Source organism: Hippocampus guttulatus, chromosome 7, assembly GCF_054856545.1.
Source record: "Hippocampus guttulatus isolate MCC_2025c chromosome 7, RoL_Hgut_1.0, whole genome shotgun sequence".
NCBI lineage: Eukaryota > Metazoa > Chordata > Actinopteri > Syngnathiformes > Syngnathidae > Hippocampus > Hippocampus guttulatus.
Genome location: NC_141267.1, coordinates 6,928,763 through 6,947,140, shown reverse-complemented (window position 1 = coordinate 6,947,140; position 18,378 = coordinate 6,928,763). Strand labels below are relative to the sequence as shown.

At 43.4% G+C, this 18,378-nt stretch overlaps 4 protein-coding genes across 8 annotated transcripts in view; 3 read left to right on the top strand and 1 right to left on the bottom strand.

The window, feature by feature from the left end:
* The first annotated feature begins 484 nt into the window (after positions 1 to 484).
* Positions 485 to 7,081, top strand: LOC147202093 (uncharacterized). The gene is given in 12 exon segments (XM_086115713.1): positions 485 to 551; positions 754 to 870; positions 1,283 to 1,405; positions 1,674 to 1,754; positions 1,880 to 1,939; positions 2,524 to 2,528; positions 4,306 to 4,360; positions 4,473 to 4,733; positions 5,047 to 5,112; positions 5,242 to 5,391; positions 5,509 to 5,650; positions 5,716 to 7,081. Coding segments are annotated over 12 exon segments (2,493 nt in total).
* A 268-nt stretch (positions 7,082 to 7,349) lies between these two features.
* LOC147202092 (uncharacterized) lies at positions 7,350 to 9,766 on the top strand. Its single transcript, XM_086115712.1, has 2 exons — positions 7,350 to 9,442; positions 9,508 to 9,766. Exons 1-2 carry the CDS (start codon positions 7,350 to 7,352, stop codon positions 9,764 to 9,766), a joined length of 2,352 nt encoding a protein of 783 aa, XP_085971838.1.
* Positions 9,767 to 9,956: 190 nt separating this feature from the next.
* Positions 9,957 to 16,566, top strand: prg4b (proteoglycan 4b). Its single transcript, XM_086115711.1, has 8 exons — positions 9,957 to 11,238; positions 11,557 to 12,555; positions 13,624 to 13,710; positions 14,695 to 14,831; positions 14,948 to 15,104; positions 15,188 to 15,295; positions 15,917 to 16,045; positions 16,457 to 16,566. Exons 1-8 carry the CDS (start codon positions 9,957 to 9,959, stop codon positions 16,564 to 16,566), a joined length of 3,009 nt encoding a protein of 1,002 aa, XP_085971837.1.
* Positions 16,567 to 16,597: 31 nt separating this feature from the next.
* The window catches only part of tprb (translocated promoter region b, nuclear basket protein), a 28,488-nt gene continuing 26,707 nt past the window's right edge, over positions 16,598 to 18,378 (bottom strand). For all 5 annotated transcript variants that reach the window (XM_086115292.1, XM_086115294.1, XM_086115295.1 and 2 more), the window contains exons 49-51: positions 17,569 to 17,696; positions 17,401 to 17,487; positions 16,598 to 16,801 (exon numbers count right to left, since the gene is read on the bottom strand). In XM_086115292.1, coding sequence (XP_085971418.1) covers positions 16,752 to 16,801; positions 17,401 to 17,487; positions 17,569 to 17,696 — 265 coding nt within the window. In that variant the 3' untranslated portion in view covers positions 16,598 to 16,751. The remainder of the gene's footprint in view (positions 16,802 to 17,400; positions 17,488 to 17,568; positions 17,697 to 18,378) is intronic.

The window sequence follows — 18,378 nt, the reverse complement described above, 5'->3', positions numbered from 1 at the left end:
ATTATATAGAGAGTTGTATGTCATTCCAAATCATGTCCAATCAACTGAATTTATCACAGGTGGAATATGCATTTATTCCATTTTGGAATGAGGGTGTAACATAAAATGTGGAAAAAGTGAAGCGCTGCCAACACTTTTCCGGAAGCACTGTATGTGCGGCTCATTACAAAGTGTTTTCAGAAGTCTGCCTGGCACCAATGTGTGTCGGCGTACTTTCAGGTGTTTGTGAGGAAATGTGCTGTCTGAACGAGAAGACCCTCCCAGCGGCCTGTGAGGTCATTTCGAGTATAGAACGGATCTGCCAATTATGACGAAGTTAGCCGGCCTCTTGTCAGCCTATAAAAGCAGCAACAGCCCAAAAGTTACGCAGGATTTACACATAGCCTCTGATACTTGGTAGGTTGTGCTGTTACCACCTAAAAAAATAAAAAATAAAATAAAATAATTAATTTTTCATGTTGCTTACTTTCAGGTACAAAAGAGAATGTCTTGGACTCCTCTACGTTCACTTATTCTGTTGGCTTGTTCCTTGATTCCAGTTCTCAGCCAAAGTGAGTATGATGCTTTCGTTACACGTGGACGTTTAGGCGCATGCTGTGACGAAACAAATCATGAATGACACGTTTGTTTTTCTCACGTATGTTTACCGTGGTGGCAATTATTTACCAGTCAACGAGTCCTCTTTGTGCAGTCATCACTTCTGCTGTCCGTTTTCCCGTAACTCAATGCTCAATGCTCTCTTCCCATAAACAGACAGTTGCGAGGGAAGATGTGGCAACGAGTACTACCGAGGTTACCTGTGCCAATGTGACTACAACTGCATGGCCTACGACGAATGCTGCCTTGACTTTGAATCTCAATGCACCACAAGTAAGGTTGAACCCTCAACAATGGTTTTGCTGAGAGGCAGACTAGATGGATATTTGATCATACTCTCAATTGATGAAACGATGGTTAAATTTATAAGCTTTAAACAATATACAGCCACTCAAATTCAGTCTAACTGTCATAATATTGGCCAAGTGCAACCAGAAAAAAGGCAACTTTCGAAAATGTGCTGTATTTTATTGTTACCCTTGTCAAGTCCCGGACTTCTAATATTTTATAATAATGACAATAAGTACCAGCATACCGGATCTTATTGGTATCTACTGGTGTACCTAAAGTGTCCTCTGTTGCGCTAATGGTCCTCAAGAGTAAAAAAAATGTCACCGGATATGTACGACAGTCATTTGGTGTAGCTCACTTTGCAGGTTTGTCATGTTGCATTTATCTGCCACAGAAAACTCCTGTAAAGGTCGATGTGGGGAAACATTCAAGAGAGGCCAACTGTGTAGCTGTGACTCTGATTGTATTAAATTCAAGCAGTGTTGTCCAGATTACAAGATCCACTGTGATGCAAAAGGCAAGCTTTGTCCAGTCTTATTCAGCATGATCAGCATAGTGTTTCTCATCCACAAGACACAGCAGTAAGCACGGTGCATTTGCTGTGACTTTGAGTTCATGACTTTGAGAAACATTAACTTGCATGAACGAAACAATAAAGAAAGGTAGAAATAGTCATGCAGAGCAAAGCACTTCTACTTGACAACAAGCATGTAGCATGCAATGCATCCATACCAACACATTGCGTTGATACGATTTTCTCTTTGAACAATGAGAGGAACAATGAGAGGAAAACAATGGATCATCCAATGCATTAGCGCCAGGGACGAGTAGTACATGTGATAATGTAGTTGCTAAAAATCCCAAAGGTATTTTTACCTTGACAAAAGGCTTGACTCAAACGAAATATACAGTGTTTGTGTAATGTAAATACATTGTTTGTAGTACTGCATATGGTGATCTGGCTAATATTTTTTCATCACTATTCCAACAGAGGAAACTGCAAATGAAGCAGAAGACCCGTTTTTGCCACTCAGTGGGGGAAACACTGAAGGTAACAATTTGAAATTTTGTCCAATATTCCAAGAGTGAATCTCCACTTTGGAGTTTCTGTGTTGAGTTTGCATGTTCTCTCCTTATTTGGGGTTTCCCTGAGTATCCCCCAGCTTCCTCACACATCCAAGAAAACTTTCATGCTTCTATATAGAGCAGTGGTTCTCAATTATTTTCTATCATGCCCCCCTCCCCCCCTAAGAAGAAGAAAACATCTCGCGCGCCTCCCTCGTAACTATAAATACCTGTCGTATCATTTGTCTATAAAATTCTTATAAGTACACCTCTGCATAACACTGTATCCTTTTAACGTGTAAGAGAATAAAAAAAGAAATATGGACCAACTTACAACAATGAATAGCTTTATTAACTGTAACAGAAAAGATTTAAAGTGCATCTGAAATTCAAAAGTAAAATGAAATCCTTACCATACGATACTGAAAAATAAAATTACATCAAATCAATAAATAACAATGCATTCAAACTGATCACCAGCATTAATTCAGGAGCACAATCGTAATAAAACTTTTAACCTGCAAAACAAAAATATATAAAATAATTTGTGCTGATTTTTTTAAATCAGAGATGATGTCTGGATTAATGGCAATTTAATAATATTTAAAATATTTGGCACGTTTTCTCTGAAAAAAACCTCTTATCAACGGGATTGGGGTGTAATGTCTTTAAGTGACGCCTTAATAAAATTCATTTGGCTTCATGCTGTCCGCTGTCTTTCCTCCCACCGTGGTCACAGTGAAGCCAAGCGCTACATACGCTTCGTAATATTTCCTCGTCTTCGCTTTCGGCAGACCTCTTTCCTCCGTCGCTCTCTCCGTCTGTCGACTGTCTACACTTCATACTCATACTCTGTGCAGAGTGCAAAGCGCGCATGCTCAGTGCGAACAAAACACCGAGCGAATGCTCCCTACGCACTCTGCCAAGGAGAGCACCACTGCCCCCTAATGTAGTCGAGATGCAATTGCACTTTATTCTAGGACAAAAAAAAAAATCAAAATAAAAAAGCATGTTCCCCGAGGCCAAACGCGTCCTCCTCGACGGACCCTCGCGCCCAACTATTTGAGAACCACTGATATAGAGTGTGAGTGGGAATGGTTGCTTGTCTATATGTGACTGGTGGCAAGTCCAGGGAGCTCTCCGCCTCTCACCGAAAGTTAGCTCGGATAGACTTCTTTTCTTAATAGATCAGATGAAAAATTGTTGTTAAACTGCATGTTGTTTGACCTATAACCCAAATGAAATCTAGTTCTATTGATGATGGATAGATGGGTGAAAAGATGTATTGTCCTCTGAAATACGCTTGGGCTCATGTGGTTTTAATATGAGCGAGCCTTAATTATTAAAATGATGTTCCTGAGCAATTGTGGTTCTTTTGCTGTGGTTTGGTCACTACGCAGAACGGGCCAAGAAGTACAAACTTGAGTGGCCAAAAGTAACACAAGAGAGCAGTGGTGTCAAAGTGTGGGAGGCGAATGGGCACAGCTTCACATGCAAGAGAGTGAAAGCAAAAGAAGATGGCAGGATTTAGGCAATAACAACAAAAGTATTGGAACAGGCCTCATAATCCGATAATTGGTACCGGTAATTTACCAGTCAGGGATGGATAAAACCACTAGTTTTGGGAATGCTTTTTCCTTTTCCGCATACCTGCTCCACGAGTACGCAATCCAAGGTCCCATTAAGGTATGCTTGGATGTTTTTGGTGTGGAGGAAGAGGTCAGGTTCAATATCAGTGAACCTCTGCCCTCACAAACGGTCTGGATGAATGGACCAACATTTCCACAGACATACTCCAACATCTTATAAAAAGGTTTCACAGAAGAGTGGATCAAATCCGTATGTTCTTCCATGTTTTTCTCCCTGACAACTAATGGCCTGGGAGTTCCATTACGTCTTCCCAAGTGTGAATGTATGTTGAAAGTATTCATTCAGGCGTAGGAGTGTGAACATTGAAGTGTGTATTCTGCTCATATTTAGTCTAGTAAAACCTCTGTCGTGGTCTGTTGTGTTTCTTAACAATATTTGATTAAAATAATGCACTGAAGTGTGTCTTTCGCCATATTTAGTCTAGCCTGTATAACAATCTCATGCCCGTAGTAAACCAGGCGCGTCCTTGGAGCCATCTGTTAGCCTTGATACACTGATTACTGGAGACGGGTTGATACAAGCTAAGAATCGGTTGTAGGAAACAGTGAATATGGCAGAAGACACACTTCAGTGCATTATTTTAATCAAATATCGTGAAGTAACACAAAAGACCACAGCAGAGGTTTCACTCGACTAAATATGAGCAGAATACACACTTCAACATCTGCATCATTTGTTTCATAATTTTCGATGACATCTAAGACTGAAGTTCCACTGGTGAGTCCAATATCATTTCCATAAGATGTTGCCAATGATGGTGAGCTACTTTGTTATGTAGGGGAAATAAATGAGATTTTTCACAAGTAATCTGACATGAAATTGACATTGAAGTGTAACAGTGTCTACACACAATGACATTGTCCACATAGGTACGGACACCGAGACCATTCCCAGCGATTACCAATCCAACACTCCAGATCGGATGGAAAGTGATATGCCAGAGAGTACTGGCAGTTATGCGTCATCTCCAGCTGAGCCGCTGAAAGCGATCCCCACTCAAGCCACCTTGATCAGAGACACTCTACAGGCGAGAGCAAAAGCAGTTCCATCGGTGACAAGCCCTTCACAAGATGAGGTCAAGTCAACCACCGTGGACAGGGCTGATGGAGTCACTTACACTGAGAGTGAAGGTGTGTAAAGATTACGGTATGATGGGCTTAAAACTTGAGGATGATTTTGATCTTCATAGGAGTAGAGAAGATGAATTTGTACCTCAACAGATGAAGCCGCAGTTGGTAGAGAAAATCAGCTATTTTAGCTGAATCTCAAATTAACGTTATCTGACAGTCATAGGAGGTCAGGTCAGGATCTGGAATCTTTGAAATTGAATGAGTGAACTACTTTACATGTCAGAAATTCAGTATACTTGAGTTACTGGACTACTGTAAATACCCTCATGACAGATGAGTCATTCTAGTTTATCTGTTGTTCTTGCACTTTCAGAAAGCAGAAGAAATCCTCTCACCGTGTCAGATTCCAGAACAACATTTCCACAAGCCACCATGGGAGGTAAGCGAGTTTCCAACCAACCCAGTTGGACTTCAGCATCCCAAGTAGAACCTTCTCCCACAGTTGACACCAGACCTTCACAACCAGAATATCCCTTTCAAGAGTTGTCCACACCTCTACTGCCATCAGAACACACACAAGGGTCATCCAGATATTCAGATTCACCAGATCCTTCACGAGGGTCTTCCACATCTTCAGGGCAACCAAAGGCTTCACAAGACTCATCCACACCTTCACGCCCACAAAAAACCTCACAAGAGTCTTCTACATCTTCAGGACGTTCACCAAAAACATCACATGGGTCATCAAGACCTTCACAACCAGAATATCCCTCTCAAGACATGTCCACACCTCGATTGCCATCAGAACACACACAAGGGTCATCCAGATCTTCAGATTCACCAGATCCTTCACAATGGTCTTCCACATCTTCAGGGCAACCAAAGGCTTCACAAGAGTCATCCACACCTTCACGCCCACAAAAAACCTCACAAGAGTCTTCTACATCTTCAGGACGTTCACCAAAAACATCACATGGGTCATCCAGACCTTCACAACCAGAATATCCCTTTCAAGACATGTCCACACCTCGAATGCAATCAGAACACACACAAGGGTCATCCAGATCTTCAGATTCACCAGATCCTTCACAATGGTCTTCCACATCTTCAGGGCAACCAAAGGCTTCACAAGAGTCATCCACACCTTCACGCCCACAAAAAACCTCACAAGAGTCTTCTACATCTTCAGGACGTTCACCAAAAACATCACATGGGTCATCCAGACCTTCACAACCAGAATATCCCTCTCAAGACATGTCCACACCTCGATTGCCATCAGAACACACACAAGGGTCATCCAGATCTTCAGATTCACCAGATCCTTCACAATGGTCTTCCACATCTTCAGGGCAACCAAAGGCTTCACAAGAGTCATCCACACCTTCACGCCCACAAAAAACCTCACAAGAGTCTTCTACATCTTCAGGACGTTCACCAAAAACATCACATGGGTCATCCAGACCTTCACAACCAGAATATCCCTTTCAAGACATGTCCACACCTCGATTGCCATCAGAACACACACAAGGGTCATCCAGATCTTCAGATTCACCAGATCCTTCACAATGGTCTTCCACATCTTCAGGGCAACCAAAGGCTTCACAAGAGTCATCCACACCTTCACGCCCACAAAAAACCTCACAAGAGTCTTCTACATCTTCAGGACGTTCACCAAAAACACCACATGGGTCATCCAGACCTTCACAACCAGAATATCCCTCTCAAGACATGTCCACACCTCGATTGCCATCAGAACACACACAAGGGTCATCCAGATCTTCAGATTCACCAGATCCTTCACAATGGTCTTCCACATCTTCAGGGCAACCAAAGGCTTCACAAGAGTCATCCACACCTTCACGCCCACAAAAAACCTCACAAGAGTCTTCTACATCTTCAGGACATTCACCAAAAACATCACATGGGTCATCCAGACCTTCGCAACCAGAATATCCCTTTCAAGACATGTCCACACCTCGATTGCCATCAGAGCACACACAAGGGTCATCCAGATCTTCAGATTCAACAGATCCTTCACAATGGTCTTCCACATCTTCAGGGCAACCAAAGGCTTCACAAGAGTCATCCACACCTTCACGCCCACAAAAAACCTCACAAGAGTCTTCTACATCTTCAGGACATTCACCAAAAACATCACATGGGTCATCCAGACCTTCACAACCAGAATATCCCTTTCAAGACATGTCCACACCTCGATTGCCATCAGAACACACACAAGGGTCATCCAGATCTTCAGATTCACCAGATCCTTCACAATGGTCTTCCACTTCTTCAGCACACCCAAAGGCTTCACAAAAGTCACCCACACCTTCACGCCCACAAAAAACCTCACAAGAGTCATCTACATCTTCAGGACCACCACCAGAAACATCACATGGGTCATCTAGACCTTCACAACCAGAATATCCCTTTCAAGACATGTCCACGCATCGACTGCCATCAGAACACACACAAGGGTCATCCAGATCTTCAGATTCACCAGATCCTTCACGAGGATCTTCCACATCTTCAGCGCAACCAAAGGCTTCACAAGAGTCATCCACACCTTCACGCCCACATAAAACCTCACAAGAGTCTTCTACATCTTCAGGACCACCACCAGAAACATCACATGGGTCATCCAGACCTTCAGAACCAGAATATCCCTTTCAAGAGATGTCCACACCTCGACTGCCATCGGAACACACGCAAGGGTCATCCAGATCTTCAGATTCACCAGATCCTTCACGAGGGTCTTCCACATCTTCAGCACAACCAAAGGCTTCACAAGAGTCATCCACACCTTCACGCCCACAAAAAAACTCACAAGAGTCTTCTACATCTTCAGGACCACCACCAGAAACATCACATAGGTCATCCAGACCTTCACAACCAGAATATCCCTTTCAAGAGATGTCCACACCTCGACTGCCATCAGAACATACACAAGGGTCATCCAGATCTTCAGATTCACCAGATCCTTCACGAGGGTCTTCCACATCTTCAGCGCAACCAAAGGCTTCACAAGAGTCATCCACACCTTCACGCCCACAAAAAAACTCACAAGAGTCTTCTACATCTTCAGGACCACCACCAGAAACATCACAAGGGTCATCCAGACCTTCACAACAAGAATATCCCTTTCAAGAGATGTCCACACCTCGACTGCCATCAGAACACACACAAGGGTCATCCAGAACTTCAGATTCACCAGATCCTTCACGAGGGTCTTCCACATCTTCAGCACAACCAAATGCTTCACAAGAGTCATCCACACCTTCACACCCACAAAAAACCTCACAAGAGTCTTCTACACCTTCAGGACCACCCCCAGAAACATCACATGGGTCATCCAGACCTTCACAACCAGAATATCCCTTTCAAGAGATGTCCACACCTCGACTGCCATCAGAACACACACAAGGGTCATCCAGATCTTCAGATTCACCAGATCCTTCACGAGGGTCTTCCACATCTTCAGCACAACCAAAGGCTTCACAAGAGTCATCCACACCTTCACGCCCACAAAAAAACTCACAAGAGTCTTCTACATCTTCAGGACCACCACCAGAAACATCACAAGGGTCATCCAGACCTTCACAACCAGAATATCCCTTTCAAGAGATGTCCACACCTCGACTGCCATCAGAACACACACAAGGGTCATCCAGAACTTCAGATTCACCAGATCCTTCACGAGGGTCTTCCACATCTTCAGCACAACCAAATGCTTCACAAGAGTCATCCACACCTTCACACCCACAAAAAACCTCACAAGAGTCTTCTACACCTTCAGGACCACCCCCAGAAACATCACATGGGTCATCCAGACCTTCACAACCAGAATATCCCTTTCAAGAGATGTCCACACCTCGACTGCCATCAGAACACACACAAGGGTCATCCAGATCTTCAGATTCACCAGATCCTTCACGAGGGTCTTCCACATCTTCAGCACAACCAAAGGCTTCACAAGAGTCATCCACACCTTCACACCCACAAAAAACCTTACAAGAGTCTTCGACATCTTCAGGACCACCACCAAAAACATCACATGGGTCATCCAGACCTTCACAACCAGAATATCCCTTTCAAGAGATGTCCACACCACGACTGCCATCAGAGCACACACAAGGGTCATCCAGATCTTCAGATTCAACAGATCCATCACAATGGTCTTCCACATCTTCAGCACAACCAAAGGCTTCACAAGAGTCATCCACACCTTCACACCCACAAAAAACCTCACAAGAGTCTTCGACATCTTCAGGACCACCACCAGAAACATCACATGGGTCATCCAGACCTTCACAACCAGAATATCCCTTTCAAGAGATGTCCACACCTCGACTGCCATCAGAACACACACAAGGGTCATCTAGAACTTCAGATTCACCAGATCCTTCACGAGGGTCTTCCACATCTTCAGCGCAACCAAAGGCTTCACAAGAGTCATCCACACCTTCACGCCCACAGAAAACCTTACAAGAGTCTTCTACATCTTCAGGACCACCACCAGAAACATCACATGGGTCATCCAGACCTTCACAACCAGAATATCCCTTTCAAGAGATGTCCACACCTCAACTGCCATCAGACCACACACAAGGGTCATCCAGATCTTCAGATTCACCAGATCCTTCACGAGGGTCTTCCACATCTTCAGCACAACCAAAGGCTTCACAAGAGTCATCCACACCTTCACGCCCACAAAAAAACTCACAAGAGTCTTCTACATCTTCAGGACCACCACCAGAAACATCACAAGGGTCATCCAGACATTCACAACCAGAATATCCCTTTCAAGAGATGTCCACACCTCAACTGCCATCAGACCACACACAAGGGTCATCCAGATCTTCAGATTCACCAGATCCTTCACGAGGGTCTTCCACATCTTCAGCACAACCAAAGGCTTCACAAGAGTCATCCACACCTTCACGCCCACAAAAAAACTCACAAGAGTCTTCTACATCTTCAGGACCACCACCAGAAACATCACAAGGGTCATCCAGACCTTCACAACCAGAATATCCCTTTCAAGAGATGTCCACACCTCGACTGCCATCAGAACACACACAAGGGTCATCTAGAACTTCAGATTCACCAGATCCTTCACGAGGGTCTTCCACATCTTCAGCACAACCAAATGCTTCACAAGAGTCATCCACACCTTCACACCCACAAAAAACCTCACAAGAGTCTTCTACACCTTCAGGACCACCCCCAGAAACATCACATGGGTCATCCAGACCTTCACAACCAGAATATCCCTTTCAAGAGATGTCCACACCTCGACTGCCATCAGAACACACACAAGGGTCATCCAGATCTTCAGATTCACCAGATCCTTCACGAGGGTCTTCCACATCTTCAGCACAACCAAAGGCTTCACAAGAGTCATCCACACCTTCACACCCACAAAAAACCTCACAAGAGTCTTCGACATCTTCAGGACCACCACCAGAAACATCACATGGGTCATCCAGACCTTCACAACCAGAATATCCCTTTCAAGAGATGTCCACACCTCGACTGCCATCAGAACACACACAAGGGTCATCTAGAACTTCAGATTCACCAGATCCTTCACGAGGGTCTTCCACATCTTCAGCGCAACCAAAGGCTTCACAAGAGTCATCCACACCTTCACGCCCACAAAAAACCTTACAAGAGTCTTCTACATCTTCAGGACCACCACCAGAAACATCACATGGGTCATCCAGACCTTCACAACCAGAATATCCCTTTCAAGAGATGTCCACACCTCGACTGCCATCGGAACACACACAAGGGTCATCCAGATCTTCAGATTCACCAGATCCTTCACGAGGGTCTTCCACATCTTCAGCACAACCAAAGGCTTCACAAGAGTCATCCACACCTTCACGCCCACAAAAAACCTCACAAGAGTCTTCTACATCTTCAGGACCACCACCAGAAACATCACATGGGTCATCCAGACCTTCACAACCAGAATATCCCTTTCAAGAGATGTCCACACCTCGACTGCCATCGGAACACACACAAGGGTCATCCAGATCTTCAGATTCACCAGATCCTTCACGAGGGTCTTCCACATCTTCAGCACAACCAAAGGCTTCACAAGAGTCATCCACACCTCCACGCCCACAAAAAACCTCACAAGAGCCTTCTACATCTTCAGGACCACCAACAGAAACATCACATAGGTCATCCAGACCTTCAGAACCAGAATATCCCTTTCAAGAGATGTCCACACCTCGACTGCCATCAGAACACACACAAGGGTCATCCAGATCTTCAGATTCACCAGATCCTTCACGAGGGTCTTCCACATCTTCAGCACAACCAAAGGCTTCACAAGAGTCATCCACACCTTCACACCCACAAAAAACCTCACAAGAGTCTTCTACATCTTCAGGACCAACACCAGAAACATCACATGGGTCATCCAGACCTTCACAACCAGAATATCCCTTTCAAGAGATGTCCACACCTCGACTGCCAGCAGAACACACACAAGGGTCATCCAGATCTTCAGATTCACCAGATCCTTCACAAGGATCTTCCACATCTTCAGAAGGTGTGTAACGTTTCCGGTATGATGGGCTGGAACTTGAGGTTGATTTTGATCTTCATAGGAGTAGCGAAGCTGGACTTGTACCTCAACGGATGAAGCCGCAGTAGGTCGAGAAAATCAGCTATTTTAGCTGAATCTCAAATTAACGTTATATGACAGTCATAGAAGGTCAGGTCAGGATCTGGAATCTTTGAAATTGAATTAGTGAACGACTGAAACTTTACATGTCAAAAATTCAGTATACTTGAGTTACTGGACTACTGTAAATACCCTCATGGCAGATGAGTCAGTCTGATTTATTTGTTGTTCTTGCACTTTCAGATAGCAGAAGAAATCCTACCACTGTATCAGACTCCAGAACAACATTTCCACAAGCCACCATGGGAGGTAAGCGAGTTTCCAACCAACCCAGTTGGACTTCAGCATCCCAAGTCAAACCTTCTCCCACAGTTGACACCAGACCTTCACAACCAGAATATCCCTTTCAAGAGTTGTCCACGCCTCGACTGCCATCAGACCACACACAAGGGTCATTCAGATCTTCAGATTCACCAGATCCTTCACAAGGGTGTTCCACATCTTCAGCGCAACCAAAGGCTTCACAAGAGTCATGCACACCTTCACGCCCACAAAAAACCTCACAAGAGTCTTCTACATCTTCAGGACCACCACCAGAAACATCACATGGGTCATCCAGACCTTCACAACCAGAATATCCCTTTCAAGAGATGTCCACACCCCTACTGCCATCAGAACACACCCAAGGGTCATCCAGATCTTCAGATTCACCAGATCCTTCACAAAGGTCTTCCACTTTTTCAGCGCCACCAAATGCTTCACAAGAGTCATTCACAAATTCAGCACCCCAAAAACCAACACAAGATTCCGCCACAAACGCAGAAAGCTCCGAGGCGCCTCACATACCCGATTCAACGAGGTCTTTCCCACCATCAGTCCCAACCACTTCAGGGGTTACAACAGCCCAACCTTTCTCTCTACCAGACCGTCAGAATTACTCTACTGGTGTTTCTCCGGTGGGATCAGACCTTGACGTTACAATGACCGTTAATCCCTCACCCACAGATGCATTGCAGGGTGATTTTAAAGACAAGGTTATACCAACAGAACCTTCCATCGCCCCAGTAACAGAAACCCCAAAACCCCCTCGTGCTAAAGCACCAGAATCCACCCCAAAACCTAAACCAAACACTTCCAGTCCACCAATGACTGCAGCCCCTGAGGATAAACCTTCTTTCAAACCGGCGATTAAGCCAGTGGATGCGGTGCTGAATGTGGATAGCTCCAGACACTACCAACCAGGTAAATCAACACTTGCTTTGAAAGATCAGTACAGCATTCTAAGAAAAATAAATAGAAAAGGAAGTCTGGGAATAGTAATGAATGACAAGTTGGGTTGTTGAGGTTCAAAGTGTTTCTTTTTGTCTCCCAAAGGAGAAAATTGTCTTGGAGCAAGGGACTGCTGCAAACATGAACACTGCACACTACATGAATGCAATACATCTTGTCATCCCCAGCCATCCATTTCTTGTTATTTATAGTGATTAATTTCATTTAATTTACCGGTAATTGAGCGGCCCGGTAGTCGAGTGGTTAGCACATCAACTTCACAGTGCAGAGGTACCGGGTTCGATTCCAGCTCCGGCCTTCCTGTGTGGAGTTCGCATGTTCTCCCCGTGCTTGCGTGGGTTTTCTCCGGGTCCTCCGGTTTCCTCCCACAACGGTTTTCGTTACTGTGTGCCCTGCGATTGGCTAGCAACTGGTTCAGGGTGTGCCTACTGCCCGAAGACAGCTGGGATTGGCTCCATAAGGATAAAACAGTTCATAAAATGGATGGATGGATTTTGGATGGATGGATGGATGGATAATTAAATGGATGGATGGATAATGAAGGCGTTTTTCTATGAGATATTTGAATCGTAATCACTTGTATTTCTGCCATATTTTAATAGTTCATACTCACACTTCAGTGTGTGCAGGGTGTACGATAAGATATGGGTTGTTGTTTTTGGTTTTGTTTTAGCTCATTTCAATGTCTGTTAATGTAAAATATTACCTGAGGGATTTTTGGATGTGTGGTTTTACTCCTGGTCTTTGACACATTTTTTTAATAAAAAATCATCGAAAGACCTTTTTTTCTTAATTTTAGTCATTTCCTTTCACTCTACTGTTGAGTGCAAATTCCCATGAATTACATAATTAAGTGTTCAAAGCACTTGTGCTTTCCCACATTATGAGTTCCAACTAACACCCCCCCCAAAAAAATGTACACCACCCAGAAACAGCCACCTTCAGATTAAATTGCAGTTGCAATTTTTGTTTTAATTTTCCACACAGTGATGTTTTTATGAGCGATGTCTTTATTTCCAGATGACAACAATGACACAAACTTGTGCAGTGGGCGTCCTCCCAGTGGAGTCACCACATTGAGGAACGGCACAATAGCAGTCTTCAGAGGTTGGTGCCATCAATTATTTTAATGAGAAAAAGTACAACAAAAAGTACAGATGTTAAGTCACTGTGGTTCCAAAAGTATTTTTTTTTATTTTTTATCGTGACTTTGGAACACTCTCTCACTCTATGACATTCATATGATTGCATCACCGCTGTTTAGGAGTCAAGCAAATGAAGGCAAAACTTTCAGAAAGTATTGTTACAATATGAGGCAGGAAACTAAACCTTTATAAAAGAGTGCCTTTTAGCTGAATAGTCGTCGAAGATTGTAAGAAGTGGTGTTAAATACCGCTATTCACGACAAATTCACCATTTTCTAATTATTCATATTGACAATTTTGACATTCACAAGACTCTTCTTGCAAAACAAAATTCTCGCCTCAAAACAGGTTAATCTGCGCTCAAAACGGAACTATCTGGTCTAATCGTGGCCTGGGTCAATCAAAATGAAAAACACTTCTAAGTAGTCGGTAAACATGAAATAAAAGATAGAAAACACAATACTCAGCACTTGCAGCACAGTAGCTCTGATTTTATCATCTATTACTGTTCTGTGTTCGCGGATCACCTTGACCACCTCATCCACCTCTTTCATGAACTCCTCCTCTAAGATTTCTCTCCAATTTAGTGATTCTCAAACCAGTGCTTTCTGGCTAAAATATGATCTTTCATATCATTAGCCATGACTGTGATCAATTTTGAGATGTTGCATTCAACCGATGACACTTGTGCTTCAATCGTGTTTGACTTTTGCGACCTGTGCTCACCATTATGCAAAACAGGTGCACCACAATGAAAATGTGCTGGCAAGTTGTGACTGAAAAGTGCTGATGGTTTGGTCAAGAGTGACTGTCTAGTGTTTTAGCAACTGAGAAAAACAAAAGATGAGTTAAGACAATATATGTCCCTGAAAATGCACAATTTTTCTTCAAGGTTCTCATATGCAGATGGACAAGTCTAAATATGTGTTTGTATTCTGGTCCACAGGTCACCTCTTCTGGTTTTTGGATAGAAACAGGGTGCCAGGTCCAGCCCATGACATCACACAAATGTGGGGGATCCCGTCACCCATTGACACTGTGTTCACCCGTTGCAATTGTCAGGGGAAAACATACATCTTCAAAGTAATATTTGTCACTTCTCTCTCTATATATATATATGTGCGCATGCATTTTAGGCATGTCCTGAAATTTCACCTGAAAGCCAAATGCTTTATGTGTGCGTCTCATGTGGTTTGCAGGGAAACCAGTACTGGAGATTTGAGAACAATAATTTGGACCCAGGCTATCCAAAGTTTGTTGAGTCGGGCTTTGATGGTCTTCGAGGTCACATCACAGCTGCCCTGTCTGTGCCTCAGTACCGCAGGAGGAGAGAATCTGTCTATTTCTTCAAGAGAGGTGACCATGCATGTCAAATGTTACAGAAATATTGCATTTTGACATGTTAATCTATGAACTCAACTGTCTGTTGATTCTTCTAGGTGGATTGGTGCAGAAATATTCATATCAGTTTGGCACCAGCCCATCATGTAGCAAGAAAGCCCATTTTGCTATTTACACTGTCCGTAACCGTGTGGGGCGACAAGCAGGTAGGAAAAACACGACTACATCATGCTGACTGGGGGGGGGGGGGGGGGGGGGGGCATTTTGATAAAACTTGGAGAGTGCCCAAAGTGCACTTCAGTTAGGGGTTGTCACCCCAACAATCTACATTGTGGGAGCTATGTTTTAATGGATTTTGTTTCTATTTAACATGGAGCCTTTTAAAGGACGTTGTTAGGACCAGGGGGCTGGTTTTGGAAAGCATTATATTCATATCTCTTGACCATGTCAGTCAAATCTGAGCATTATTCATCACCTTTGCAAAGGAAGCATTTGTCTTGCATTAGAATCGAGTGCAAGACAAATGCTAGATACACCTTCATGATCTTATGATTAGATCATGACGGTGTACCTCACATTGTGGCCAGGGAGTTTCAGGCTGTTTTGAGTGAAAATGTGTGGTAAATGTCACAGTGGGTGTGAGCAGCGCAAGAACACTCGGTGAACTCACACGTGATTTTTGAGTTTCAACACAGCGCTCTGGAAAATGAGTCATGCTTCAACTGAGAGGGACAAATCAGATCCTGTGAGATTTAACACATGGAAAAGGGCCTCAGCGCCATTTACGAGAAACCTCAGGAGTGAAATGTTAACCAATTTTTTTTCAGTGTCACTGCTGGGACCCGCAATCAACATCCGGACGAGCTGGCGAGGATTCCCCACCATCATCACTTCAGCTGTGTCTGTCCCCAGTTACAGGGAACCAGAGGGCTACAGATACTATGTCTTCTCTAGATGTAAGTCACAGTAGAGCCTCATCTTAAATGACATGTTTTAAACTCATTGATGAGGAATGTAAAAAAGGGACCAAGTGTGTGCCAGACACAGTGGTGTATTTCTATCATAAAAACATTTATTGCAGTTCTAACTGCAGTCAAAGCTCTACTTAAAAGCATAAGAATGTAGTAATGTGAGTATTTTTTCGCACATTCCCAAAATATGCATGTAAACGGAAGCCTAAAAACTGGTCAAAGGTGATATGTGACCACGAATGTTTGTTATGTGCCCTGCAATTGGCTGGTGCTTCAGCTGGAATAGGCCCCAGCGCTTGATGACTGATGGCTGTATTTTATACCAGACACTTGTCACAGTAATTTCCCAAATAACCGATGGAAGCAAAAACAAGTTCTCATGTTTGTGTCTTGCAGCTAAATCCTATAATATCAGGTTGGACGGTGAGCGGCCCGTTGTCACTTCCCCGATAGAAAACCCATCAGCTCAGAACAACAACTTCATCAATTGCCCCAAAACACTCTGATGACCACAGACTGCTTCATGAAGCCTTCGCGTTGGACTTGTTAAACATTTTTAATTCCATTTTTCAGAAAGCACATAACCACCATAGACTCATCAAAAATATTAAAAGCGAAAAACTTTCGAACAGGTGATCAAGATCAAGAAGAGTGACTTGTTGAGACTGTCACGATGTCCGTGTAGGGAGCTTCATCTGGCGATGCGTCTGCCGTGAACTCCTCGGGAAGGAAATGCTTGACCTGATGGAATACACAATGCAGGTTTCAACATTATATCCAGCGGCTGAATAAACTGCATATCTGAAATCTATGAATGAAAGCACACAACTTTAAAAGCATGCAAAAAATATTCACGTTATGATCTATACACTATGTAACATATGCAATAAAGATTGTCTGGTTGGAAGCATGTTTGTTTTCTTACAGCTTTGAAAGTGTAGCACTGCAGGTCTATTTACAAGTGTATCTCAAATAGCGGAATGAAAAATTTCACGATCAATTTCTATATTTTAGTTTTCTACATCATTTTGATTTAGAAATCAGGTCGGAAATGGTCTTCTGAAAACTCATTGCCAATGTGAATTAACACGAGTTTCCCCTTTTTTAATTGAACTGCTGAAATAAATTCGCACTTACAGTATATACCAGTTTTTTTTAAAATCTGCATTTCAAACATCCATTTATGAAGCACGCTTTTTGCGGGCTGAAGGAATTCAAAATCAAATTTTCTGCACTGTTATTTTTACTACTCTATGAGCACTAGAAGTGGGCAATGTGTAGTAACGACATCATGTTGATGTGTATTTGGCTCTCCGGGATGGTAAGAGCTAAAATGTTACCTCCTCTCTTGGCGCGCCCTCCACGGCTCCCTGGCCAACGCTGCAGCTGTCTGCTGGGCGCAGCCCTGGTTGGAGCGCTGCTTGTATCTGCCATGCATCATTCAAAAGGACAGTTGGAGTTACATGTCATAGGAATATCAGGTGATGACGCTAGGTCACGAAGTGTACCTGCAGAGCTGGACGAAGGCTCCTGGCTGGTGGAAGGTAAGCTGGCTGTGTCGGAAGGCTGACTGGGCTCAACCAAATCATCTTGAGATACCACAGCATCCACTGAACTCTCAGCACTGGGCCTGGAACTAAATGTGAAACATACTTGTAGCGTAACATTTTAGTCTAAGACATAATTTTACCATCATCAACAGTTTCCAAAAATATTTTAGCTACGGTCCGCTCTCAGCACCTTTTTTTTTTTTTAAATTGGACCGGACTTTATTAAAGTGGCCATATCATGCAAAATCAACTTTTTTGAGCCTTTAGCCATGTTAAAATACAAATTCCTCTCCACAAAGACTCCTGAAGTGTTATGTTCCTTGGTTCAGCCAGCATTCTTGCTTTTTAAATGGAGTATGCGCCCAATCCAAGGAAATGACCGGGTCCTCAAACAAAAACAGCCTGAGGAGCCACCCCCACTTACTCAAGCAGCCAGCGGGGACACTCAACAAGAGCATTCTGGAAAGACCTTTAACATATTGCAAATCACAAAAGCTGTTTTATAAACACGTGCTTAAAGGCCTTTAAACAGTCAAGAGCTGGTGTTTTAATCTAAAAAAAATTGACATCATTTTTTTTATCTACATTTGGCCTCAAATAAATATCAGCCTACTTGACTACTAAAAACCGGTAGTAGCCCTGAAAAATAAAATAAAATTTGGCCTATCACTCATTAAAAGCAGCAATTTTGTACTCAAGTAAAAACCGCTGCCACATAAAATTGAATAGTTATAAAATGAAATGTAATTTATCTGGCTGCCGACCTCA